The 26,689-nt window shown below is 39.6% G+C and overlaps 1 protein-coding gene across 3 annotated transcripts in view; it reads right to left on the bottom strand.

Annotated features, from left to right (window-relative positions):
• Positions 1 to 23,811, bottom strand: part of Dnajc2 (DnaJ (Hsp40) homolog, subfamily C, member 2) — a 35,392-nt gene extending 11,581 nt beyond the window's left edge. Inside the window, exons 1-6 of one of the 3 annotated variants that reach the window (XM_013035272.1) lie at positions 23,620 to 23,811; positions 21,128 to 21,318; positions 14,393 to 14,468; positions 4,891 to 4,989; positions 3,164 to 3,305; positions 1,046 to 1,126 (exon numbers count right to left, since the gene is read on the bottom strand). In XM_013035272.1, the coding sequence (XP_012890726.1) occupies positions 1,046 to 1,126; positions 3,164 to 3,305; positions 4,891 to 4,989; positions 14,393 to 14,468; positions 21,128 to 21,318; positions 23,620 to 23,683 (653 nt within the window). In that variant the 5' untranslated portion in view covers positions 23,684 to 23,811. Of the gene's footprint in view, positions 1 to 1,045; positions 1,127 to 3,163; positions 3,306 to 4,890; positions 4,990 to 13,747; positions 13,798 to 14,392; positions 14,469 to 21,127; positions 21,319 to 23,619 lie in introns of those variants that run through there. The other 2 variants (XM_013035273.1, XM_013035274.1) reach the window with 2 other exon arrangements.
• Between the last annotated feature and the right edge of the window lie 2,878 nt (positions 23,812 to 26,689).

Genomic DNA, 26,689 nt, shown 5'->3' with positions numbered 1-26,689 from the left:
CTCAAGTGGCAGAGCACCAACCTGAGTGAAAAAGCTAAGGGACAATGCCCAGGCCCTGAGTTCAAGCCTAGTACTGACACAGGAAGAATTTTGCTAAACTTGTCCCTATTAAGAGTCAGGTGCAGGAACTCAAGCTTTTAATCCTAGCTATGTGAGAGATGGAGACTGGAGGACAGCAGCTCAAGATCAAAAGTTTTAGGAACTCCCTTCAATCAACAGTGCAGTGTGCACTCCTGTTATCCCAGTCACAGTGGAAGCACATGGCTGGATACAGCGATGTGCTCATTATCCCCAGTGATGACGGAAGTACAAGTAGACGGATCTAAGTCGAGTACACTCTAGGCATAAAGCAAGACCCTATTATTTTTTTGATGCCAGTCCTGGGGCTTGAACTCAGGGCCTTAGTGCTGTCACTTAAGCAAAAGCTCAAGGCTAGTGCTCTACCACTAGCCCTCCTCCACTTCTAGCTTCTTTGGTAGTTTAGTGGAGGTAAGTCTCAGACTTTCCTGCCCAGGCTGGCTTTGAAACTTGATCCACAGACCTCAGCCTCCTGAGTAGCTAGGATTATAGGCTTGAGACCCTCTTTTGAATACAAACAATGCAAAAAAGACTGAGTGGTTCACATAGTAGAAAGCCTGTTTAGCAAACTTGAGACACCAAGTATAATCTCTAGTCTGTCTCTCTCTCACACACACTCTCACCCACACACAAGATTTAGTTACCCAAAAAACACTTATGTATGTCAAGTACTTTTAAGTAGGTCTCACACACACACAAGATTTAGTTACCCAAAAAACACTATGTATGTCAAGTACTTTTAAGTAGGAAGATGGACTTGTTTTTAATTATTTTTTTAACAAATGCTTGATATCTACCTCACATTAATTAGACTAAAAATCACAGAAGCCTAAATATCACACTGAAAATACACAATACATGCATGAAAACCTTTATTCCATTTCTGAACAGTGTGCTTTTTGTTCAGTAAAGATTCTACAGTAAATTTATAAAAAAGTAAAGTAATAACAGTAGTGAATCTACTTACCAGAAAGAATAAAATGCATCTACATCTTCAAAGGATGAATTCATATCACCAAGTTTAGGGACATTTTTTTTATTTGACCACCTGAAATATTAATAAGAATAATCTGACTCAAAACTATGTAGTCAACCTACAACTTAATGTATTAAAAACTAGGCTTTTTCCAATCCCTCTAATTTCCCTCACCTATAACATCCAAGCAAAAGATGGGGATGGCCAGCCAGCAGCAGTGATGAGCTAAATAAATACACGAGTTAAAAAAAGAGACTGAGGGTAGGATGGAAGGGTGGGGGGAAGGGCAAAAGACAAATGGTCTTCTACCCATTAGTTACTTTTAATTCCACAAAATACAATGTAGCAGCTGCCACAGGCTAGGACAAAATAGCAAATCATGTTTTTTCTCAGGCTCCTTTTGTAGGCTGTAGGCAGCAAGCTGTAGGCCTAGCCTTCCCAATCATGTTAGTTTTTTTTTTTTTGGTGGTCCTGGGGCTTGAACTCTGGGCCTAAGCACTGTCCCTCAGCACTTCAGCTCAAGACAAGCGCTCTACCACTCGAGCTACAGCGCCACTTCCAGTTTTTTGAGTGGTTTATTGGAGATAAGAGTCTCACGGACTGCCCAGGCTGGCTTTGAACCATGATCCTCAGATCTCAGCCCCCCTGAGTAGCTAGGATTATAGGCGTGAGCCACCAATGCCCGGCACGAATCATGTTAATATTTACAGATGGGTTTCCAATTCTACAACACCAACCACCTTACCGCCAGTCTTTTAGGCTTAGCACTTCACTTATTACCTCTGAAAAAATCTTTACACTGCTACTCACTCATGCTATCTAGTCTATTATATCACACACACATACACACACACGCACACACACACACACACACACACACACACATCACTAAACCTTTATATCATCCTGTTGCACAATAAATATCAGGAAGGGTAAGAAAAATATTCTATGGATCCAAACTGCTCACATCAAAGTAGTTTGCAAATTTTGCAGCACAGTGCAATCCCTAAAAGTAAGCCAGGAGTTAGTGGCTCACACATGTAATCTACTCAAGAGGCTGAAAACTGAGGATGGAGGTTCAAAGCCACCCAGGAAAGTCTGAGACTTTACCTCCAATTAATGACCAGAAAACTGCAAGCAGAGCTGTGGCTCAAAGTGGTACAGTGCTAGCCTTGAGCAAAAAAAAAAAACTCAGGGACAGAACCCAAGCCCTGAGTTCAAATCCCATGACCAACCAAAAACAAACTGAAAGTATTCAAACTCAGAATCTCTTCAGTGAAGAGGCATCAAAGGGTTTTCAAGCTCTCCAGTTTCCAACTAAGCTAACACATAAATTTTAAGGGATATTTTTGATGGAACAACAACAAAAAAAGACTAGGATATTGGTACTGTATACTATTTTAAAACACATTTTAATACAACAAATTCTGCATACTTTAATCTTAAAGAATTCAAAGCTTGGGGCTGGGAAGGTGGCTCAGTGGTAGAGCACTTGCCTTGCATGCCAGAGGCCCTGGGTTCAATTCCTCAGCACCACAAGAAAAAGGCCGGAGGTGGCGCTGTGGCTCAAGTGGTAGCGTGCTAGCCTTGAGCTGAAGAGCTGAGGGACAGCGCCCAGGCCCAGAGTTCAGGCCCCACGACCGGACCAAAAAAAAAAAGCATTCAAAGCTTTTCTCAATTGACAATGAGCCATACAGTGTAGCCACTAATAAAAGGAAAACAAAGAAAGAGAAAGTCCTGTCATCTAAACAGTTTCACACTATTTAATAAAACATTTTAAAAATAAATATAATATTTTAAAATATTGTATTTATTTATTTATTTATTTATATTTGGGTCTTGCTATGTAGCTCAGGATAACATTCACTACTTCCTCAGTCTCTGCAATACTAGGATTACAGGCATGAACCACCACTCTTGGCTTCCCCAAAGAAAATGTATAAGAAAAACATCTCATTATTTCGTTATGGAAATGCAGAACATTTGTTTAAATGAGAGCCTATGCTAACACACTAGAAACAAAACTATTGTCAGTGGAAGATAATAGAAAGCTCAATATAAAAAGTAAGCCAATACAGCATTATGATCAGAAAGGGTGCTTTAACTCACCTGGAATTCCTTTCAAACACTGGGGAAAACACTTCAAAGAAATTGTCCTTTGCTTCACTTTTAGAGGGAACTGAGTTATCAAAAGTAGGATCTACACTGTTAAATGCTCGTCTTTTCACTGGATCAGATAACATTTCATAAGCTGAGAAAAAAAAGGTCAGATTACACCACCGAGTCAAACACCACTAAACTTAAAAAATTTACTAATTTTTACAGCTGAAATTATTTTTGTGTTTTGAGGGAGAATTACATTTATTTGCTTTTGTTTTTTTTTGGGGGTCCGGTCGTGGGGCCTGAACTCTTGGCCTGGGCACTGTCCCTCAGCTCTTCAGCTCAAGGCTAGCACTCTACCACCTGAGCCACAGTGCCACTTCCGGCTTTTTTTCTTTTTGCTTATGTGGTGCTGAGGAATCGAACCCAGGGCCTCAGGCATGCAAGGCAAGCGCTCTACCACTGAGCCACCTTCCCAGCCCAAGAATTACATTTAGGAACAACAGTTCTGGTACTTCTGGATATAACTGTATGTATTTAACTCCTTTAAGTACTACTGGTACATAAGTGATAAGTTTTAAATATTAACTACTCAAGAAAGCAGACTCTGGGAAGGAAGAACCTAAAAAATTCCAAGAGCTCAATACTGTAAAAGATGTAAAAACCTTACACTCCTTAAGCATTGTATAACAGTGGGCTGAAGACTACACTTGAAGGGCGTATATCTAAGGTTTAAGAAACAACATCAAGCCAAGCATAGTATCACACATGTATAATCCTAGCACTTAGATGCCTGAGGCAGGAAGGACCCCAAGTTTTAGGCCAGCCTGGTCTACAAAACAAGACACTATTGCAAGTCATGAATCCCCAATCCCCATCCTCACCCTTCACTACACACAAAAATAGTATAAAATGTAAGATCACACTTATGGAAATATTCAGAAGTGGTGATTGACTATATTAATCTACTTAACGATGTTACGACAATGTAAGTACTAATAAATTGTGGAGCCTATACTATGACATAACCATCTTGTCTTTTACAATGCTGGGGAGTGAACCCAGGGTCTTAGACATGCTTCCACTAAACTCAACCACCTGCAACTAGCACATCTGAGGAATAGTTAATTCCACAAAGAATCTGAAGTGGCAAAAGTTCTTGGTAGTCTATATGGTAGTCTATATATAGTAGTTCGATCAATAAACACACTTAATGGGTTATCTATAGTAATATATCACTTCTAAGAATACCAGTGCACTTGGGAGCCTGAAGCAGATTACCAAACTGAATAACACAGTAAGACCCAACTTAAAAAAAAAAAGCATCATCTGGGACCTGGGTGTGATGGTAAATGCTTGTAATGCCAACTACTTGGGCAGCACAGGTAGGAGGATGTCCGGCTAGCCTGTTTAGTCAAAAGGATTTTATCTCAAAAACAAAATACAAAGGGAAGGATCGAAGGAACGCTACTTGCTTAGCAAGGGCCCAAAGCCCTGGATTCAATTCCCAATAATAAATAGTTCTGGAACAAAATCCAAGATTCTACACTTCTAACAAACTCTAAGTGTTGATGCTGCTGGTTGAGCCCCTGAGTTCAAACTCATTAACACACTCATACACTCACACACTCACACACACACATACATAACAGTCATGGGATAGGTACATATAGGAAACCCAATTCATATAGGAAACCCAATTCAGGCATGAGAAATTCCTGACTATATTTTCTTACCTTTAGTTATACAAGTGAAGTAGTCATTATCTCCTTCTTTTATTGGTTCCCCAGCTGCTTTCCTTTTGTCTGGATGATGTTTTAAAACCATTGCTTTATCTACAAAATGAATCAGATTTGTCACTTTAGGCATCAAAATTAAAAATAAGGATGAGCTATATATAGACTACCTCTAAATTCGTATTATTATACTACAAACTAAAAGTTTAAGATATCTTATTTCTTAAATAATAAAGAACATTAGTCATCTTGGCAAACATTTTTATATTCAACCCTGGATATTAAAATAAGCAAAAGGAGCAGGGCACTGGTTACTCATGCCTGTAGTCCTACCTACTTATCAGGAGGCTGAGATCTGAGAATCAAGGTTCAAAGGCATGAAAGAGAGACTCTTTATCTTCCAATTAATCACCAAAAAGCCAGAAGTGGAGCTGTGGATCAAATGGTAAAGTGCCAGCTTTGAGCAAAAAAAATAAGCTCATGGACAATACACAGGCCCTGAGTTCAAGCCCCAGAACTGACAGACACACACAAAATAACCATTATAGTTATTATATATAACTATAATGATCATATAAGTTACTGTTGAAGTTCAAGATTCACATTTTGAGAGTTTTTAATGAAATAGCTAACATTTGGTAGTATTTAATCAGGTAATGCAAATCAAAATGCAGATCCTTTAAAAGAACACAGTCTATGTAGCCACAGTTTCAAAGTATTTTTGGACAGTTTTGATACTTTTTATATCTACAATAACAATGTAAGTTAAAAATACAAATGAAGGGAGATGGGGAGGAAAGGGAAAAACAGAGGGGGTAACAATGCTTGATAGGAAATGGATGCATTACCTTGCTCATGTAACTGTAACCCCTCTGTACAGTATCTTTACAATAAAAATATATATTTAAAAATAGATATATTTAAAAAATACAAATGAAGCCACTTCTGAGAGAAAACATGTGCTGTTTGTCTCTCTGAGCTTGGCTTATCTCATTTAAGATGACTTCTAGGTCCATCCATTTCCCTGCAAATGACCTATTAGTCTCTCTAATTCCACTATGTATAAATACCACATTTTTTTTTATCTACTCATCTATCCTAGGGCATCAGGACTGTTTCTACAACTTGGCTAATATAAATAGTACAACAAGCCGGGCGCTGGTGGCTCACACCTGTAATCCTAGCTACTCAGGAGGCTGAGATCTGAGGATCGCAGTTCAAAGCCAGCCTGGGCAGAAAACCGTAAGTAGCGCTATGGCTCCAGCGGTAGTGCTCACCTTGAGCTGAAGAGAGCAGGGACAGCACCCAGGCCCAGAGTTTAAGCCCCACAAACAACAACAACAAAAATAGTGCCAACAATGAATGGGGATGTGTAAGTATCTTTATGGTATCCTAGTTTGTGATGCTCTAGGTAGATGCCTAGGAATGGTACGGCTGGGTCAGAAGGAAGATCTATGTTTAGGTTTCTGAGGAACTTCCAGACTGCTGTTCAGAGTGGTTGTACCTGTTTACATTCCCACCAACAGTGCAATAGAGTTCCTTTTTCCCCAAGTCCCCACCAAAATTTGTCGTTCGAATTTACATTATTAGCCAATCTAACTGGGGTGAGAGGGAATCTCAGAGCTGTTTTAATTTACATTTCCTTTATGGCTAGGGATGATGAGCATTTTCTTTGCCATTCTTATGCATATTTTGGATATTAGGCCTCTGTCGTATTGCTGGCAAAGATCTTCTACTCTGTTGGCTGACTTTCTAGTTTAGTAACTATGTCCATTGCTGTGCACAAACTTTTTAGTTTGATGTAATCCCATTTGTCAAGTCATTCTCCTTTGTGCTGTGTCCCTGGGTCTCTTCAAAAACTTTCTGCCTATTCCTATGAGTGCCATAGTGCTGATTTTTTTTGCCAGTCCTGGGGCTTGAACTCAGGGTCTGGGCATGGTCCCTGAGGTGCTTCTGCTCAAAGCTATCACTCTATCACTTGAGCCACAGTGCCACTTCTGGCCTTTTCTGTTTAAGTGGTAGTGAGGAATTGAACCCAGGGCTTCATACATGCTTCACAGGGTTATTGAGGGTAAAGAGTCCTAGCTCTGCAGGAGGCTGAGATTTGAGAATCTACCACTGTACCACTAAGCCACATTCCTAGTCCCTATAATGCTAATTTTAACATCTTTCTCTGAGGTAAAGGCTATGCATATTTAATGTGGAAATTGCAAAATAAAATAATTATCTTAAGAATTAGCCAAAATGTGAGTTTCCAAAGACAATTACTTGATATTCTGACCTATTTTGATGTAGGCATTTTCTTCCTTAAATATACGAATTAAACATTCAGGTGTGTTTCTGGCAGAGTTCAGTGGCAGAGTACTTGCCTAACAGGCTTGAAGTTGTAGGACTGACCTTCAGACCACAAAATGTGCAATAATTTCCTATGTAAAATGTATATTATTTATATTATAAATATAAATACTAGGGCGTGGACTCAGAGCCTGGATGCTAATTCTTAGATTTTTGGTTAAGGCTGGTACTCTATCACTTGAGCCACACCTCCATTTCTTCAAACTGGGATCCTCAAATCTCAGGCTTCTGCGTAGATAGGATTACAGGTATAAGCCACTGGTCCTGGCTTATATTCTGCTTTTTAAAAACATTATATCATGTTTTATTTTTCTGAGTAAACATTAAAAAAATGTGAGTACTTAGTAGAGGATCTCAAATATATCTGATCATAAACATTTCTATTATCTATTTGGATTGTATTAGAAATAATATTGAGTCATTTTGAATAGAAGTACTTTCTTCTCAGGATAAAGCATAGAGTTGCAATTAATAAATACAGGAACAGCTTCCATTTCAAACATTACACTACTTCATTCTCCTAAGAAAACATCCCTTTCATCACAGCTTCACTAGCAATTATTAATGGTACTCAACAATTTTTTTATTTTTATGCAGGTCCTGGGACTTGATCTCAGGGCTTTTCCACTGTCCTTGAGTTCTTTTGCTCTACCACTTGAGCAATAGCTCTACTTCCAGCCTCTTTGTTGGTTTGGTGGAGATGGAGCCTGACTTTCCTGCCCAGACTGGCTTTGAACCTTGATTCTCAAACCTCAGCCTCCTCAGTAGCTAGGATTACCATTTTTTGTATCTATCTTTCATCCTTTATCCACAGAAGAAGAGTGATTGTCTTGATTTTCTTTCTGTGTGAATAACTTTTAAATAAAGTAACTGGCTATTAATATACTGAGCATTAATACGTGGCAGGTCTCTTTACCTCAATAACCCTATGAAGAAAGCACTATTATTTTCTTTATTTCACAGAAAAGGAAAAGGAGGCATAGCAACCTGTTTCATTTCTGACCAAGTTGAGCTCTGGTCCAGGCAGCCTCACTCCTCTGCCTCTCATTACATGTGATGTCCATTGCTAATCTTTCCTTTCCAAAGGTTAGGTTTATACTTTATCCCCCTCACTCCTAGATTGTGATTGTGAGGCTTGAACTTAAGGCCTAGGTGCTATCTGTCCCTGAGCTTTTTCTGTTCTAGGCTATGAGCCACAGTGACACTTCTAGTTTTTTGGTGGTTAATTGGAGATAAAGAGTCTCAGAGATTTTGCTGCCCAGGTTGGCTTTGAACGTCAATTCTCAGCTCTCAGCCTTCTGAGTAGCTAGTATTACAGGTATGAGCCACCAGTGCCCAGCTAGGTCTACATTTTTTTAAATGTTTATTTGCATTTACTGATTTGTTTCCTTTATGGTTTCTTCTAGTACTTACAATATTTTGGGTTTCATAAATATTTTAAGGGCTGGGAAGATGGGCTCAGTGGAAGAGCGCTTGCCTTGCATGCATGAGGCCCTGGGTTCGATTCCTCAGCACCACATAAGCAAAAAGTAAAAAGCCGTAAGTGGCGCTGTGGCTCAAGAGTGGTAGAGCACTAGCCTTGAGCTGAAGAGCTGAGGGACAGCGCCCAGGCCCAGAGCTCAGGCCCCATGACCAGACTCAAAAATAAGTAAATAAATATTTTGTTTAAATTTTTTCTTTAAATATTTTCTGAAATTAAATATAGACAAGGATGTTTTCAAACTTATTATTTCTCAAAATCCTACTATTATCTATTATCTTCTTTCCCTTTTCCACTGATAAGTGGCTCCTTTATCACAGTAAGTTTTATAAGGTTTTATACAACGGTTATTCTTTCTGGGTATTCCAAGGGTTACATTTACAATGACTATATTTTCTTTTTTTTTTTGCCGGTCATGGGGCCTGACCTCTGGGCCTGGGCACTGTCCCTCAGCTCTTCAGCTCAAGGCTAGTGCTCTACCACTGGAGCCACAGTACCACTTCCGGCTTTTTCTGTTTATGTGGTGCTGAGGAATCGAACCCAGGGCCTCATGCTTACAAGGCATGCACTCTACCGCTGAGCTACCTTCCCAGCCCCAACAATGACTATATTTTCTAATGTACTTGTTGCTAACTTTAGCATATATCTTCCCATCTTGCCAATTATTTCTTAATGAAACTAATTATAATAACTTCATAAAATGAATTTTCCAAAAGTTTATGGTTAGCCTGAACATTTTAAATTCCTTTAACATTTGAAATAATTCACCTGAAAAATTACCTGGGCCTAAAGGTTTTTATGAAGTAATTCTTTAGTGACTAAAATTTCCTTCCTCACTATATATAATAGTTTCAATTAAAAACATCTTCTCCAGTAGTTTCTGACCTTTATGTATTTCACTATTCGTTATGAAATTTATTTCAGGATACCATCTTGTCTCTTCCATTTCATTTTTCCATCTTCATTAGTGTTATTATTTGAAACATTTGAAATGACTATTTTTTTTTCCATTTTAAAAAATATAAATTAAGGCTGGGCGCTGGTGGCTCATGCCTGTAATCCTAGCTATTCAGGAGGCTGAGATCTGAGAATTGCGGTTCAAAGCCAGCCCAGGCAGGTAAGACCATGAGACTCCTATCTCCAATAAACCACTAGAAAGCGGGAAGTGGTGCTGTGGCTCAAGTGGTAGAGTGCTCGCCTTGAGCTGAAGAGCTGAGGGATAGCACCCAGGCCCAAAGTTCAAGCCCCACCATGGACAAAAATAAAATTAAATAAATTGATTAAGGAAATTAACTTGCTTATGGTACAACTCTAGTTACCATCCATTTAAGTTTGGATAGGCAATGATCCTATTTTTGTAAAACAAATCATTAATATGGTACTAATGCTTGAAAAAGTCTTGTACTTGGCAAGTGCTCTATCACTTGAACCTAACCAACCACTTTAAGTCATCATAGGTTGTCTTTGCATATTTTCAAAATTTATATAGGTAACACCTAAAGTATGTCTTTGTGTCTGCCTTCTTTTGATCAACATATTTTGAGGTTCATCCACATTTCTGGGTCCACAGGCAATTTATTCTTTTCTACTGCTGAATAAGACTCCACTAAAATACAATAGTTTGTATATACACTCTTCTGTTAGTGAACTTTTGGGTAGTTTCTGTTTATGAATATATTGAACAACGTTTCTATGTATAAATCTTTTTATGGGTACATTATACCTCATCATTTCTACAAATTCTGCAAATACATTTCTGTTTCCAAGACCTAAGAATTAGGTATGGGAGCCATTCTCTACCTGTACTAAAGAGGCATTCTCAAATTCTAACTAGTTCAAGTAGAAAAGAAATTTGGGATTTCTGTGAGTCAAATTATCAGGTTTGAAAGGTCAAGAATCAAATTATATTAGTTTAATAGCAAGAGAATCCTACCACAGTTGGGCCCAACCACTGTACCCTACTGCTAATACTGAGCACCACCTAGGACCTATGCTGTGTAGCTAGTGAATGGCTCATTTCTCTCCAAAGCGCTCTTCCCATTTGCCAGCAAGTTATGTTCTCCTGAATGTGAAGTGTGAGCTTATTTGTGATATCCAAGTCACATGCCTACAGAGATGCTCAACATCAAGACAGAAGTGTTTTTTGTTTTAAATCAGGTGGTTTTTAATGTAACTGTAATCCCTTTGTACATTATTTTTTATTTTTATTTTATTTTTGTCAGTCATGGGGCTTGAACTCTGGGCCTGGGTGCTGGCCCTGAGCTCTTCAGCTCAAGGTGAGTGCTTTACCACTTGAGCCACAGTGCCACTTCTGGTTTTCTGGTGGTTTATTGACAATAAGAGTCTCATGGGACTTTCTGCCCAGGCTGGCTTTGAACTGAGATCCTCAGATGTCAGCCTCCTGAGTAGCTAGGATTATAAACATGAGCCACTGGCGCCCGGCTTTACATCACTTTTATAATAACAATAAAAAATTTTTGAAAATCAAGCTTTCTATTTTCAATTATTGTTTCTGTTAAAATCATGCTAATTGCTTAAGGAAATTTTAGTGTCTCCCTATTCATTCTATCTAAACCTTAAAAGCATTCTTTAGTGTATTTTCTATTTGTACATCAGCCTTTGTTATTTTAAATTGTTCCCATGTTTTGATTTCATACAATCTCTACTTAATTCTTCCACAATGCCTATCTCACTCTAACAGCTTCTTAATATCTCACTGACGGGCTGAGAAGGTGGCTCAGTGGTAGAGCGCTTGCCTTGCATGTATGAGGCCCTGGGTTCGATTCCTCAGCACCACATAAGCAAAAAGAAAAAAGCCGGAAGTGGCGCTGTGGCTCAAGTGGTAGAGCGCTAGCCTTGAGCTGAAGAGCTGAGGGACAGTGCCCAGGCCCAGAGTTCAGGCCCCACGACCGGACCCAAAAAAAAAAAAAAAAATCTCACTGAAAACATGTAGTAGATACACTGTTTTTGGAATCTTTTTTTGTTTTTTGTCGGTCGTGGGGCTTGAATGCTGGGCCTGAACACTGTCCCTCAGCTCTTCAGCTCAAGGCTGGTGCTCTACCACTTGAGCTACAGCACCACTTCCTATTTTTGGAATCTTAAAGTCTGAGAAGGGACTTCTTAATCTTTTGCTGAAAAAAAGCTCTGTTTCACTTTCCTCTGATGCTGTACTATTTTTGTCCTACATTTATATTTCTTCCTAATCACTGTTATTGGGACCTTATATACTAATCCATTCATATTATATTATAGGATTCTACTGTCCTAATTTATACGTTAGAGGTGGGGCAAAGGAAACAATGTTATCTTTTTTAACTAATATGGAAAAAAGGGCCAATGAACAATGTAACTTCAAATAATAAAGCAAAGGCAATGTAGGAATAGCTGTTTATTAAAACTTCAGGCTTCTCCTTCTACCCCAATGCAAAAGGGGCTTTTATTGTACATTACATTGTACATTCACCTGTACATTACACCTGTAATCCCAATTACTTTGGGAGGTGAGGCAAGAGGATCCCAAGTTCAAGGCCAACCTGGACAACTTAGTATAAGCCTCTGTCTCAAATATTAAAAATAAAGGTCTAGGGAAGTAGACCAGTGTTTGAGCACTTGGCTAGCGTATTCAATGCCCATGGTCCAATCCCCCAGACCATGAACACACACATAAATCTCTTTTGAACTTTTAAAATCTTGATATGTAAGTTTTCAGTTAAAATATATAGGCTAAAATTATCTAGAAATTTCAAATTATCACACTATATCTTCTCTGACGATGTATATTTCAATACCAAAACCATATAAATTTAATTATCATTATTATAGTGTTCAATTACTTTCTCTGAATTCATTATATAACTTCTGGTAATTTCCCTTAGATAATTAGAAAAAAAACTTAATCTTTGATTGATTTCCTAATTTTCTATAAACTTGCTCAAGTATATTAATAAAATCTTTTAATAGGATGTAAAAACTCAAGGGACCTCATCTGCTATCAGATTTATTTTTTACTTTTCTTTTTTCCATTTCTTGGAGTTCATTTCCATGAATATCATTTTATCTGCTCAGACATAAATAGGCATTGTGCCTTTCTTTTCCCTCCTAACAGTATCTTCCTTTTGTCTCAGTTTGTGTAAATGCTTAGAGACTTGTATAATTTATGACATCTCAGTGTATTTTAGATCTAACTTTCACATATGAAAGAAAACATGTCCTATCTCTATGAACCTGGCTTACCGCATTTAACATGATTTGTTCTAGGTTCATCCATTTCCCTGCAAATGACATAATATTCATTCTAATGTCTGTGTAAAATTACATTGCATATAGGTACATTTTTAGAATCCATCCAACTTTATAAGGCATCTAGGCTGTTTCTATAGGTTGGCTATTGCAAATAATGTAATAATGAACATGGATGTGCAAGTGTCTATGGTGTCCTGGCTTGTGAGACTTATTTTTATTATATTTGTGTTAATAATTATGGATTTAAAAACACTAATTTTACATCTCTAGTTTGGATTAGACTTTCAAAAAGCTGTAAGTAGCAACTACCCAGTTTTTAGAGTCAAAGGTAAAAGAATGATAATTTCCTTCAGTTAATACTGACAAAATACTTAACAAGGGTAGTAAACAATAAACAGTAACTCCTGACAGTTAACAGTCTGCACAGATGCTGCAAAGCTGTTTGCATACAATACTCAAAAACGAAGTTCAGTAGCATGAGGCTGTTTCTTTCAAAAATCTATACGCCTCATGACATGTTTGATATTTATTTGCTATTCTTCCTTACAGTACAACAGCACATACATTTTTAATGAAATTGAATTTTTCTGGCATTTATATGTATCACAATGATTACTGATACATTAACATATGTTTTACTAAAACCATGCAGCCAGAAGTGTCCACTAGTAGTTTTCAACACCATTTCTTATTTAGCCATGTACATTCAGGTGTAACACTTTCTCTTCTTGACTGGCCTGGGGACTCCCTAATTCCTTTTCCAGATGGCCACAATCTTACCTCCTCTGACCTCAATATCCATTCTCTACAGTGGAAGGCAGAACATTCTCCTAAGATAAAACACAGAAAACTAATCACCTTCACCTTTTTCATTAAACTTCACTAAGTAGGTGATCTGAATGTGTACAGAAGTACGTCCATAAGAATACAAACAGGACATTAAGGCATATTAAGGCTTATGCTTTAAAAGGCATATGAAGACTAGATTCCCAACATTTTTCTCTCCCAATTTTTAACCTTGTTAATGAAAACAAGGAAGCTTTAAAGAAATGGTGTCATCAACAAAGATGTTACCCTTAGACCATAAATTAGTATCAAAACACTGAAGTAACAAAGTAGGGCTTCTACTAAGGAGAACTGTCCATCTTCTACTAAAGGTAGTTTGCCATTGGTAAAGTCTTCTTTATTCTATCTGCTCTCTCTCTCTCTTTCTCTCTCCCCCCTACTCCCCCCCAATGCACACACACATTCAAAGATTCCTTCTCATAAGAAATTTTTCTGTTTCTGAAGGCAAAGGAATCTGGCTTTATAATGTTGACACTGTAGAAGATGCTACTAAGAGGAAAATTACGGCTACAGACTACGATCTTCAAAAGAATAAATTTCCTATACTACTCAAATTATTCCAAAATAATAAGTACTTACGAGCTGCTTTGATCTGTCTCTGTGTAGCTTTGTATCGGACATGGCCAAGTCCAAGAACTGCATAATGATCTTGGTTCTGATAAACAAACAAAAGATTATTGAAGCAATGTATCTCCTCCCTGTTTACTCAAGTGACACTTCCATAAGAGTCCAGTGAGAAATTTTATATAAAATACATTCTGATGATTTGTATATACATAAGCCTAATAAAGACTCTGAAAAGACTTGTAATTCCAGGGAGAACAAAACAAAAAACCCAAGCAAACAGAAATTTGTAAAAACCCAGCATTGTCTATATTTACTTGACTAATGAAATCTCTCAAAAAACAGTACTTACCTTCAATCAATGTAAATCCTGGAACATCCCAGAACTGAGAGATGTACATTACAATAGCCCCAGCGGAATAAGCCACTAACAATGAGTGTAGAACTAACCATGTGGAGTCAAAAGGAGGTAGATTGGGAAGAAACTTTAAAATGTGAGGGAGGAGGCTTCTCTGCATTGAAGTACTGCTTTCATCGATCCCCAGTACCAAAAAAAAAAAAAGAAGTACTGCTTTCATTTCTGCTTTAACATCCTAGGGAATTTATAAGTGGAGGTACCAAGTAAGGCTGAGCTCCCTAAAGAAGGCAAACTGGGCCTTTTATTTTAGAGAAGGAAGCCAGCCATCATAAGTTTTCATTAAGTTCAAGATTACAAGCATCAAACGGAAGGGCTTTCTTTATAAGTAAGGCAATCGCTGTGTGTTCCACTGTTTACTTTTCCATTCCCTAATCTCTCCAAAGCTTCCTCATACCTCCTACACCCTTCCCCACCCAATAGCTTTCAGCCCTGTCTCCAGCTTCACCAGTTAAAACTACAGTGGTTTCATCAAGTTAGAAGCATTAAACACATGTAGCATTTTTGCATATCAATGGCATTGTGAAAACAGCCAAAATCATGTATCATAGAATCTTTCTACCGGCCTCTCAGTACCAGTACATAATCTCTTCCTCCTTTTACAAGTGAGTCTGCACCATTACAATGAATTACTAATTACTATACTCCTTCTTCTACATTGAAAACCTACCTGCAGTCTTCTCAAAGATTAGCATCTTTTGGATTCTACCTTTCAACTTGATAAAAGATGCTGTCATGACTCAAGAAAACCATCCCAAGACTACTCTTCTGGTCACTGCCTCACAGCTTTGCCTGTCCATACCTGACATCTATTCTCAATCACTCTTCTGTCCATTCCTACCTGAAGTGTAATGCTTGGCTGGACTCAAATGTATTATGTACACTAGCTAACCTTGAATTTCAGTTCTCTTGCTTCAACCTCTGAGTGCTGTGATTAGAATATATACCACCATATCCATGTTTAATTTCTTTTCTTTTTTTTTTTCCTGGTGTTATGTCAGATCGCACCCAGAATCTTACACATGGTAGGCAAGTGATTTGCCAATGAACTACATTCCTAGTCCTGAGCCTTTTTTTTTTAATCATTATCAATTGTGGCTTTTACTTGACTCAAAACAGCACATTCCCTCTTTGAAATATTATCTTCTTGAAAAAAAATTTTTTGCTTGTTTTGCCAGTGCAAAGGCTTGAATTCAGTATTTCATGCTATATAGGTAGGCAAGTTATTATTTGAGCCATACCACCAATTAAGCTTTTATGTTGGCTAATTAAAGAAAATTCTTACAAACTTTTCTGATTGAGCTATATTCAAATCTGATCCTTTGATCTGTCTCTTTAGTAGGTAGGATATATAGTTGTGAGCCACTAGTGCCTGGTTTCCTGAAGTTTCTCTGAATCCATTCCCAACTTCGTATGGTCATTTTCAGTCATCTTTACTGGCTTCTTGATGGCCTTCTTGATGACCAGCTCCTTGATGGCCAGCTTTGGGGTTCTTTTTCTCTCACTCTATGCTTTGATCCTAGGGGATCATAACTCATCCAAGGAGGATCGAATATACAGTACTCTGTACATGCTGAGAAGTTTTCACCTAGCCAACTCCAGAACCCAAGCAACTAACTCTAGCAGACCTCTCTTCTCCAGGCAGACACAGCATCACCCTTTGTCTAACTTCCCAGATTATCATCTTCTCTCTTGCTTTCTTACTTCTACACACAACACTGTACTCTCCCATTTTGGGGCCTCCTCTGCTTTTTATCCTCCTCTTTATGTAGTAACCCTCTTATCCTTCAAGGCCATCTTAAATAAGGTGATGATACTTCTGTGTCTCTACTTTACTATGGGCAGGAGCCATGGTTCAGTGATAGAGTACCTGCCTACCAAGCACAGGCCCTGAATTAAAATCCCAGTATTGCCAAAAATTAAACTGAAAAATCCAAAGTGCTTAAAACTCTAATGCTTACCACTGACTACTACTCTTTGATTTTCTCATTTACTCTCCTACTTGCCTTCTTTCAGTTGCTTCTCTCTGCCTCTGCATAAGCTCTCTATCTAGAAGGCTATTTTTTTTAATTTTATTGTAAAGATGCTGTACAGAGGGGTTATAGTTACATAAGTAAGATAAAGAGCACATTTCTTGTTGAACATTGTTGTTCACTCCTTTTTTCTCCCAATATCCCTCTTCTCCCCAACTCATCCCCTCTAAGTTAGAACGTTTATTTCCGACAAAGTGTCTTGTGAGTATCTTTGTTGCAATGGCTCATCCTTTGTCCTTGTTCAGCATTTTGTTATTCCCCTTCCCTTCCGCAAATCAGATAAACGTATATACAAGATTCAGGGTACCAGAATCAAAGACAGAGACTGCCAGGGATAAACCAATGGAAAAAGAAAAATGAAATAAGAAAGAACAAGATACAGTACATCGATGACAACAAGGTCAACAACCAAAAAAAAAAGACCTGCTGGAAATTAAAGCAGATTTAAGGAAGTAGCAAAATCTCCCATGCTCCTAGATTGGGAGAATTAACATCGTGAAAATGACAATACTGCCCAAAGCTATCTACAAACTCAATACCTATCAATATCCCAACAACATTCTTTTATGAAATAGAAGAAGCAAATATTCATATGGAACAATAGAAGACCCTGAATAGCAAAAACAATCCTTAGCAGGAAGAACAGTGCTAGAGGAATATCAATATCAAACTTCAAACTAGCTGTAGTTATAAAAACAGCTTGGTACTGGCACAGGAACAGGGCTGAGGATCAATGGAATAGAACTGAAGACCCAGACATGTTCCCACAGACCTGTATCTTCGATAAGGGAGCCAAAATTATGAGATGGAAGACAGCCTCTTCAGCAAATGGTGCTGACAGAATTGGCTATACACATGTAGAAAAAGTTAGATCCTTATATATCACCCTGCACCAGAATCAACTACAAATGTATCAAAGACCTCAAAGTAAAAGCAGAAACCCTGAAAATATTACAGGAAGGGATAAGGGATCACACTAGGGCTCCTTGGCACAGGTCAAAACTTCCTAAATAAAGATCCAGAAACACAACAAATCAAAGAAAGGCTGGATAAATGAGACTAAATTAAACTGCAGAGCTTCTGAATAGCAAAGGACATAGCTAGCAAGATCAAATGAAAGCCCACAGATTGGGAAAAGATCTTCTCTAGCTCTACAACAAACAAGGGTCTCATATCAAAAATATACCTAGAGCTCAAAAAATCCGTAATAACAAATTCCCAAAAAAGGCTTTTCTTCTTGACCACTGCCTATCAGCTTTTATCTTTTAATGTTAAACTTATTTTCATATCTAATCTAAAGTAGTCACCTAGACACCTGATCACATCTCCTCTTATTCTAATACTTTGCTCAGCATTTATTGGCCATCTGTTCACTGGAATACAAGCAATATAGAAGCAGAAATATTGACCTGTTCAGCACAGTATTTTTAACACCTAGAATAGTATTTGGCCCATAGCAGGTGCTTGATCCACTTATGAGCTCCTCAAGTGAGTGAACCCTGTTACCTTGCTGTGATGTCAAGTACTCCTTCCTGTACCTACTGTCCCACACTTTCTTCTCACTCATAAATCTCAAAAGTCCCCAACTCCATCTTCTACTTTTATATTAGTTACTACCTTCTATCATTTTATTTACAATCCAGTTATGAAAGAATATTTTACATTTGTCTCTACTTCATAATATCCTAATTACTTCTCAAACCACTGATAGTTTTACTGAAAGTGTTCAATAAGGTAACTAAAATTTCTGGCTTGCCAGCTGGGCACCAATGGCTCACGCCTGTAATCTTAGCTACTTAGGAGGCTGAGATCTGAGGATCTCGGTTCAAAGCCAGCCCGGGCAGGAAAGTCCGTGAAACTCTTATCTCCAATAAACCACCAGAAAACTGGAAGTGGCGCTGAAGCTCAAGTGGTAGAGCACTTGCCTTGAGCTGAAGAGCTGAGGGACAGTGCCCAGGCCCAGAGTTCAAGCCCCACGACCGACAAAAAAAAAAAAATTTCTGGCTTGCCAAATTCACTGGCTTTATCATTTTTCATTCTCACACCATACTCACACCTCTTTAAAGCTGCTGCTTCCTTGAGACTTCCTCCTCCTCAGTTGCTGGAAGAGGAGAGTGCCAAAGTAAACTACTGTCAAACTAACAAATTTATTTTACTTTCATTTCTTTAAACCGTGCTATCCCCTGCTCTTTCTTTATCCTCAAAGTATGAATTCTTTTCTTTCAAATCAGATAATCAGCAAACATTTCAAGTACTTGTTTTTCTACTCAGATGCCTTACTTCATTAAATATTCAAAATAAGGGGCTTTTTTTTTCTTACTTTCCCAAATGAAACAGGTAAAATGTTTATGGTAACACCAATTAAAAATTTTTTTAACAAAGAAAAAAAAACTTCATTTCTGGTTTTGGGGGTTTGTCAGTCGTGGGGCTTGAACTCTGGGCCTGGGTGCTGTCCCTGAGCTCTTCAGCTCAAGGTGAGTGCTTTACCACTTGAGCCACAGAGCCACTTCTAGTTTTCTCAAGGTTAATTGGAGATGAGTCTCACGGACTTTCCTGTCTGAGCTGGCTTTGAACCCCGATCCTCAGATCTCAGCCTCCTGAGTAGCTAGGATTACAGGCATGCCTAAACCACCAGCACCCAGCTTCTCATTTCTGTTTTTTGACAAGGTTTCACTATACAGCCCAGGCTGGCCTTGAACTCATGATCCAACTGCTTCAGCCTCCGAGTGCTGAGACTGCTGCTCCTACAGCACTACTACTGAGTGCTGGGACAACGATGACAATTGCTACGACTACTAGCACTACTATGCCTGCCCCAGGACTTCTTCTTATTCACTATTTGTTTAGCATTTACCAAGCACCAAGTACTAAAATGCTTTTCAAGCTTTTTTAGTTGTCACTGGGCTTTGATTCAGAGCTCCCAGCTGGCTAGGCGCATCCTATCATTTGACTCATGTCCCCAGCCCTTTTATACATGAGTTCTTTTTTGACAAGATTTTATGCCTTGACGCAGTTTTGGATTGTGATCCAACTTACACCTACATAGCATCTGGGATTACAGTCATGCACTGCCACAACTAGCCCACTAAAGTGCTTTGTAATTTTTTTCTTTTTTGTATGTGCCTGTACTAGGGCTTGAAAGAGATAAAGAGTCTTATGGACATTCCTGCTAGGGTTGGCTTTGAACTGTGATCCTCAGATCCAGCCTCCTGAGTGGCTATGATTACAGGTGTGACATACCTGTCCCCAGATCTATGTATCTTTTTGTTAGCCTCACCAAAACTCTTTGAATTGTTAACAATCTCACTGAATTTACAAGAAAAACATGATACTAAGATGTCCAATAACTTTCCCAAAGTCACACTGTACTAAACTATAGAGGTAGATTTGATGTAATGCACCCTTAATTCCAGAACCCCCACACAAAGTATCTGTTTGTCTACACTATTCTCAGTGGCTTATCTCATTCATTTCTCCCAACCTCAACTACTACAACCTATATGCTAATGACTTCAAAATGTCTTTGGCTTTAATCTCTTTATGAAGTCACAGACTTCTTTCTAACTATCTATAAGACAGTGTTACCAGTACAGTATTAGAACAATTTTGACATAGTCAAACTTGGACACAAACAACACTCCCTGCAAAATTCCTTGTCCTGCATCTCAGTGCTGGTTACTGACAGTACATATCATCCATAGGTCACTAAAACCAGAATACTGCCTGTTGATTCTGCTGGTCTACCCTTTCCAACCCCAACATCTGTCCCCTTTCCCTCAAAAACCAACTACCAATTTGATTCAAGTCTCCAAAGTCCTGGATTTATAGCTGTGACCTATAAATAGAAAACTATTTCCCCTCTAACTGTGCCTCCCACTTTCAAGCAATTTTTTGTACTGCCAAGAGAATTATTTTTCTAAAATTAGCTTAGAAACATTTGATTGACTTCCTACTGTCCTTAAAGTAAAACTTAATTCCTTAAACCATAAAAAAAGATGTAACAGTTCCATCTAGAGTCTATTTCAGGTCTAATTTCTCACAACTATCTCTAATCTACTCAATTCATCCTCCAAGAGTCAGTATTCTTACTTCTTTGTGTCACTTCTATCTAATCCTTCTGCCCAGAATGCCTTTTCTCCCTTCTCTGCTAAACTAATTGCCAGTCACCCTTTTAAGACCAGCTAAGTACTATCTGGGTGGCTAGGAGCCACCGTAAAACAAGATTTATTAATCGTATATCAATGTGAATACTGTTTTCTGTCTAAATGTTTTGACTCAGCAAAGCATTTGGATAGCAAATACCTTCCAGTCTTTGGGATCAAGTGTTTTCAGCATAGGAAACTCTTCTAGCTGCAATTCTTCATCTTCTGATTCCTCTGACAACTCTTTCTTATCCTCTAGTTCCTGAAAAGAGGCAGAAGCATTTCTGTTTCTCCTCTTAACAAAAGCTTCAAACCATCTTCCCACAGGTTCAACTCGACAGAGGGCAGAGGCTGCGATTGAAAATATTAAAGAGAAACTTCAATATATTGTGTGGAACACATTTATTTCAAAATGAAAAGCTTCCTAAGAATTAAGATCAAGGCAATGATATCATCAGAATAAAATTTTAAAGCCTTCAACTATAAAAACAATTGTGGTCACCCAGTTTACATGAATATTAGCAAGAAATTATAATTCTAAGATTTACAGATTACTTCAACCTTTTCCAGTTAACTGACAAAGTAAAACATTCAAAAATCACATGTGGGCTGGGAAAGTAGCTCAGTGGTAGAGTACTTGCCTTGCATGCATGAGGCCCTAGGTTCGATTCCTCAGTACCACATAAGCAGAAAAGGCCAAAAGTGGTGCTGTGGTTCAAGGGGTAGAGTGCTAGACTTGAGCTGAAAAGCTCAGGGACAGCACCCAGGCCGAGTTCAGGCCCTGCGACCAACCAAAAGAAAAAAAAAAGTCACATGTGAAGAAGTTAAGGAATAGGAAGAAATGTTGCAAACTGCTTTCCTTTTAAACTAATAATGGTAATAAAGCAGTAACAATGTCACCAAGAGTAGCTTCAAAATAATTTAAAAAAAAAATCAGACAGGCACCAGTGGCTCATGCCTGTAATCCTAGTTATTCAGAAGGCTGAGATCTGAACAACTGTTTCTTAGGCAAGAAAGTCCATGAGACTCTTCTCCAATTAATCACCAAAAAGTTGGGCAAAATGTGAATAATATCTATCTCTTTCAGTTCCAAGAGTAAGCAAGAAAGCATAAAAGCTGGGGTGGGAATGTGGCTTAGTGGCGGAGTATATGAAGCCCTAGGTTCGATTCCTCAGTACCACATGAACAGAAAACGCTGGAAGTGGTACTATGGTTCAAGTGTTAGAGTGTGAGGGACACTGACCAGACCGAGTTCAAACACCAGGACTGGCAAAAAAAAAAAAAAGCATAAAATCACTTTGAAAACTACAAACTGTTGTAGAAAGGAAAGGCTTTACCTCTTTACCTGTTTCTGGGAGGTGAGGGGTCAATTACCAATTACTGTAGAGCTAAACATATCAGCAATTCAAAAACAGTCACTAGGATGGGGGTGGGGGAAATGTGATATGTCATATTCCATAAAAAAGCAAAGGAAGAGCTGTGGCTCAGTGATAGACTGCTAGCCTTGAGCAAAAGAGCTCAGGGACAGCGCCCAGGCCCTGAGTTCAAACCCTACAGCCTCACTAAAGAGGGGGAAATATTTTTGCTGGGCATTGGCAAGACGCTGGTGGCACATACCTCCTAGGTACTCAAGAGGCTGAGATGTTCAAAGTCAGCCCCCATAGGAGTCTGTGAGACTTTCACCTCCAATTAACCACTAGGAAACTGGAAGTGGCACTGTGGCTCAAAGTGGTAGAGCACTAGCCTTGAGCACATAGAGCTCAAAAGTAAAGCTTTCTTATACTTTTATACTTCAGGGTTACAGTTTCTACAAAAAAAAAAAAAAAGACTTCTCATGTTTTGATTGGAGAGATTAAGATTTCTACAACTTTACACAGGAAAGGATTCAAAACACGGAGACGTATCACCTTTGTGGTTTGGGTGTGGCTTTAAAAAAAAAACACTTTTTTGGTAAGATTCCACAGAAACAAGCAATCGCCACGCAGGCCACGGTACACATTTAAACTGACATTCAACAAAGCGCCTATATGATTAGGATTATGGGAATTACAGAAGATTTCCCAAAGGGGAGGCTCTAAATTCGAAATACCCACGGCTGTCCGGAAGTCTCAATCTAAGCATCCATCTAAGAACAGCGGAAAGGAGAGTTTCCCTGGTAGGGTCCTGCCATCCCTTCCAGTAGCACAGGACAAGGACCTTTTACGGCTTGGCGGTGACGGCCGGGGTCTGGACTCTGACACTAGGAGGAGCCGGCACGGCGGCCAAGCCAGTGTGCTGAGCGCGTACACGCCGCGGCTTTGTGCGACCCCGGCACGTGCACCCGCCGGCTGCTCGCCTCCGGGCCGCGGGCGAGGGGACGGACGCGGGACGAACGGGGTCTTTCTGGGGCTCCCGGTGGGGAGCTCGGGGAGGGGGGGGGGTCTGTCCCACCCCGCTCGGCCCGACCGTGAGTCAGCAGCCCGGACAGAAGGCACGGCCGTCGGCGGCCCGCCCCTCTCCCCAGCCACGCGACGCGGCGGACGGCCCACGCCACGGCCTCGCAGGCCCCGGCGCCGGAGGCTGCAGCCCGGGGTGGAAGCGTCCTGCGGTGGCGAGCGAGGCCCGGGGCGGGGGGCGCGACCGGGGCTCAAAGCCGGGATGGGTGGCACTTACCGGAGGTCAAGGCGTGAGCGACGGCGGTGCACTGGCCGCCCTCGGCGCCCGGCAGGAGCAGCATGACGGCGCCGGCCCCGTGGAGATCGCGGCTCACGGACCGAGCGAAGCCCCCAGCGGCGGCCTCTGCCCCAGCGCTCCGGCGGAGCCTCGCGCCCAGGCTCCGCGACGCCGAGGAGCCGGCGCGTGGAGACGACCGCTAAGCACTTCCGGGTTGGGTCTTTCCGGTGCGCGCACTAATCCCACCCCTACCCGCCCGCCGACGTGAGAGGCACCGGGTTCACCCCGGACTGTCCGGCTGCGTCGCCAGGGCAGTTGAAGGAACAGTACCTAGGCTCGCCGGTTCCTCTCCAACCTCAGGACGCGGCTAGCTTTGGGAGGTCTTCCATAGTCAGTGCGTTTGCACACACAGGAAGTCAGCTCCTTTTACATTTTTGCTTAATTTTTGGCTTAATGTTGTGTAATTTTAAGGAAAATATGAGCCAAATCCTACATCTCCCTCCCTCCCCTCCTAAATCCTCCTGATGTCAGAATAGCCAAGGTAACAGTTTGAAACACTGAATTTTCTCGTACTTCTACTTGTATAATATTTTTAATAGTTCAGTAGGAACTAATATTAATAATGCTATAGCATATGCACCTATAATTATTTTTTGTGTAACTCTGTTGCATTTGTGATTGTCCTAATACTAATGATAGCTAACATTTGTTGGGCATTAAATGCATGATCTCTTTTAATGTTCATTTGGATAAGAAAACATTCTCCATTATAAACCAGAAATACTTGTGTTATGCCCCAACATGTTTTCTTTCAAGATATTTCCAGTAACAACACTCTAGACTTGTTTATTATATAGCAAATGTAACTGTATTCCTACTATTAAGTTTCACTCTAGAACTGAAGTAAAAAGGAACAACTAGCCAAAGAAAATCAGTGTGTGAAGGCTCTTTCCTATCTTGATCTGTCTTGGCAAAATGGACTTGAAGTGCCACTGTTTAGCAAGGAGCACTGGAAATTAGATAATCATTTTCTAGGCGTTACACATCCACTGTTAAATATTTAATTCATCTATATCTACTGCATATCAAAACTGTCATTTCAATTATTTTTAATTTTTATTTATTTATTTTTGTCGGTCATGGGCCTTGAACTTTGGGCCTGGCGCTGTCCCTGAGCTCTTCAGCTCAAGGCTAGCACTCTACCACTTGAGCCACAGAGCCACTCCTGGTTTTCTGATGGTAAATTGGCAGCTTTTCTGCCCCAGCTGGCTTTGAACCGTGATCCTCAGATCTCAGCCTCCTGAGTAGCTAGGATTACAGGCTGCAGCCAGCTGTCGCTTCAAATTTGACATAAAAAATTGACTTGATCACTTCCCAAACCTCTCTTTATTAATTATAGCCACTATTAAAACATGCCCCAAGATGAAAACCTGACTCAACTTTCTTAATATTAATGTACTTTTTCCTCTCACGTTCTCACATCCATTCCTACTGCCATGGCTAAAAGTCCTAAGACTTTTTGTTTTGTGATAACTCATCAAGAAATTTCCTTCAGGGAGGGGGACTAAGGAGGAAAGAATGATGGAAGGGGTAACACTGATCAACATGCATTAACCTAACTTCCATAATCTATAAAACTGTAACCTCTTTGTATAACTACTTAACAATTTTTTAAAAGAAACAATTCATTTTCAGAGTACAGTTCAGTGGTGGTATATATTCATATTTCCACGCAACCAATCTCCAGAATTATTCTTGCAAAAATGGAAAGTCTGTTTCATTTGAGCAACAACCCTGAAATTCCCTTCTCCCAGTCACACCATTCTACTTTCTTGTCTCTATAAATTTGACTATTATAGTTATATGAGATAAAGGGAAGCATATAGCATTTGCGTTTTTGTGTCTGGCTTATTCACTAGTATAATATCCTCAAGGTCTATACCTATTGTACCTCATGTCAGAGTTTAATAGCACTTTTATCATAGTTACATTTTGTCCAAGGATTTACCTGTAGATGAACATTCTTTGCCGTCTTTGGCTGCTCTGGGCATGGGTATACAAGTATCTCTCTGGGAGTTTGTTCTCAACTATAGAGTATAAATTGTTATTGAAACGTCAGTGCATTTATCCATATTGGTTCTTTCTTAAAGCAAGAGATTTCAAGAAACATGCCGTAGTGAAAGTGACAAGAAAGTTGTGTTAGGAGAGAAATGTGGCAGAGAAATTTTTATGTGGCACAAAAAGAAGGCACAGTAACACTAAGTTTAAATACAGAAAGAATTAGGGAAAATGCAGTTTAAGACTTCCAGTAACAGGCCTGGCTGGTTCATTATCTCAGTTCTTCTGCCCCCAGTGTTCTTCACAGACATTATTGCTATCATCACCTTAGGGAAGCAATATTCACCAAGGATGATTCGCAGCCTGATTACGAGAGGTAATTGTGCTTGGGGCGGGGGGGGGGGGGGGGGGACAAGATAATTTGTGTTTAGGGCTCTGATATTCCTATGGGTAGTTTCAGTGTCTTGTTATTCATATAAAGATATCAATAATTCTTGTCATTCCTAAGACCCAAGGTGATTGCAAAGTGATTGTGGGGTGAATGGCTTGGAGAGCAAAAACAAATATATCAAGCTTATTTCTAGCTTTCAGTTAATTCATGGCAGCAAAAATAGTTTAAGCATCTGCTACATTTTCATGAGACCAAAAGCAGATTGTCTCTGAAGAACAGCATTAGCCTTGGGGTCTGAGTAATTATTGAGATTGTCTGTAAGAAATACCTGTCTCAGGCTGGGAAGGTGGCTCAGTAGTAGAGTGCTTGACTTACATGCATGAGGCCCTGGGTTCGATTCCTCAATACCACATAAGCAGAAAAAGCCGGAAGTGGCACTGTGGCTCAAGTGGTAGAGCCCTAGCCTTGAGCTGAAAAGCTGAGGGACAGTGCCCAACCCAGAGTTCAGGTCCCATGACCAACAACAACAAAAAGAAAGAAAGAAAGAAAGAAAGAAAGAAAGAAAGAAAGAAAGAAAGAAAGAAAGAAAGAAAGAAAGAAAGAAAGAAAGAAAGAAAGAAA

The sequence above is a fragment of the Dipodomys ordii genome, unplaced genomic scaffold, assembly GCF_000151885.1.
Source record: "Dipodomys ordii isolate 6190 unplaced genomic scaffold, Dord_2.0 Scaffold207, whole genome shotgun sequence".
Lineage (NCBI taxonomy): Eukaryota > Metazoa > Chordata > Mammalia > Rodentia > Heteromyidae > Dipodomys > Dipodomys ordii.
This window is presented reverse-complemented; position numbering and strand designations above follow the sequence as displayed.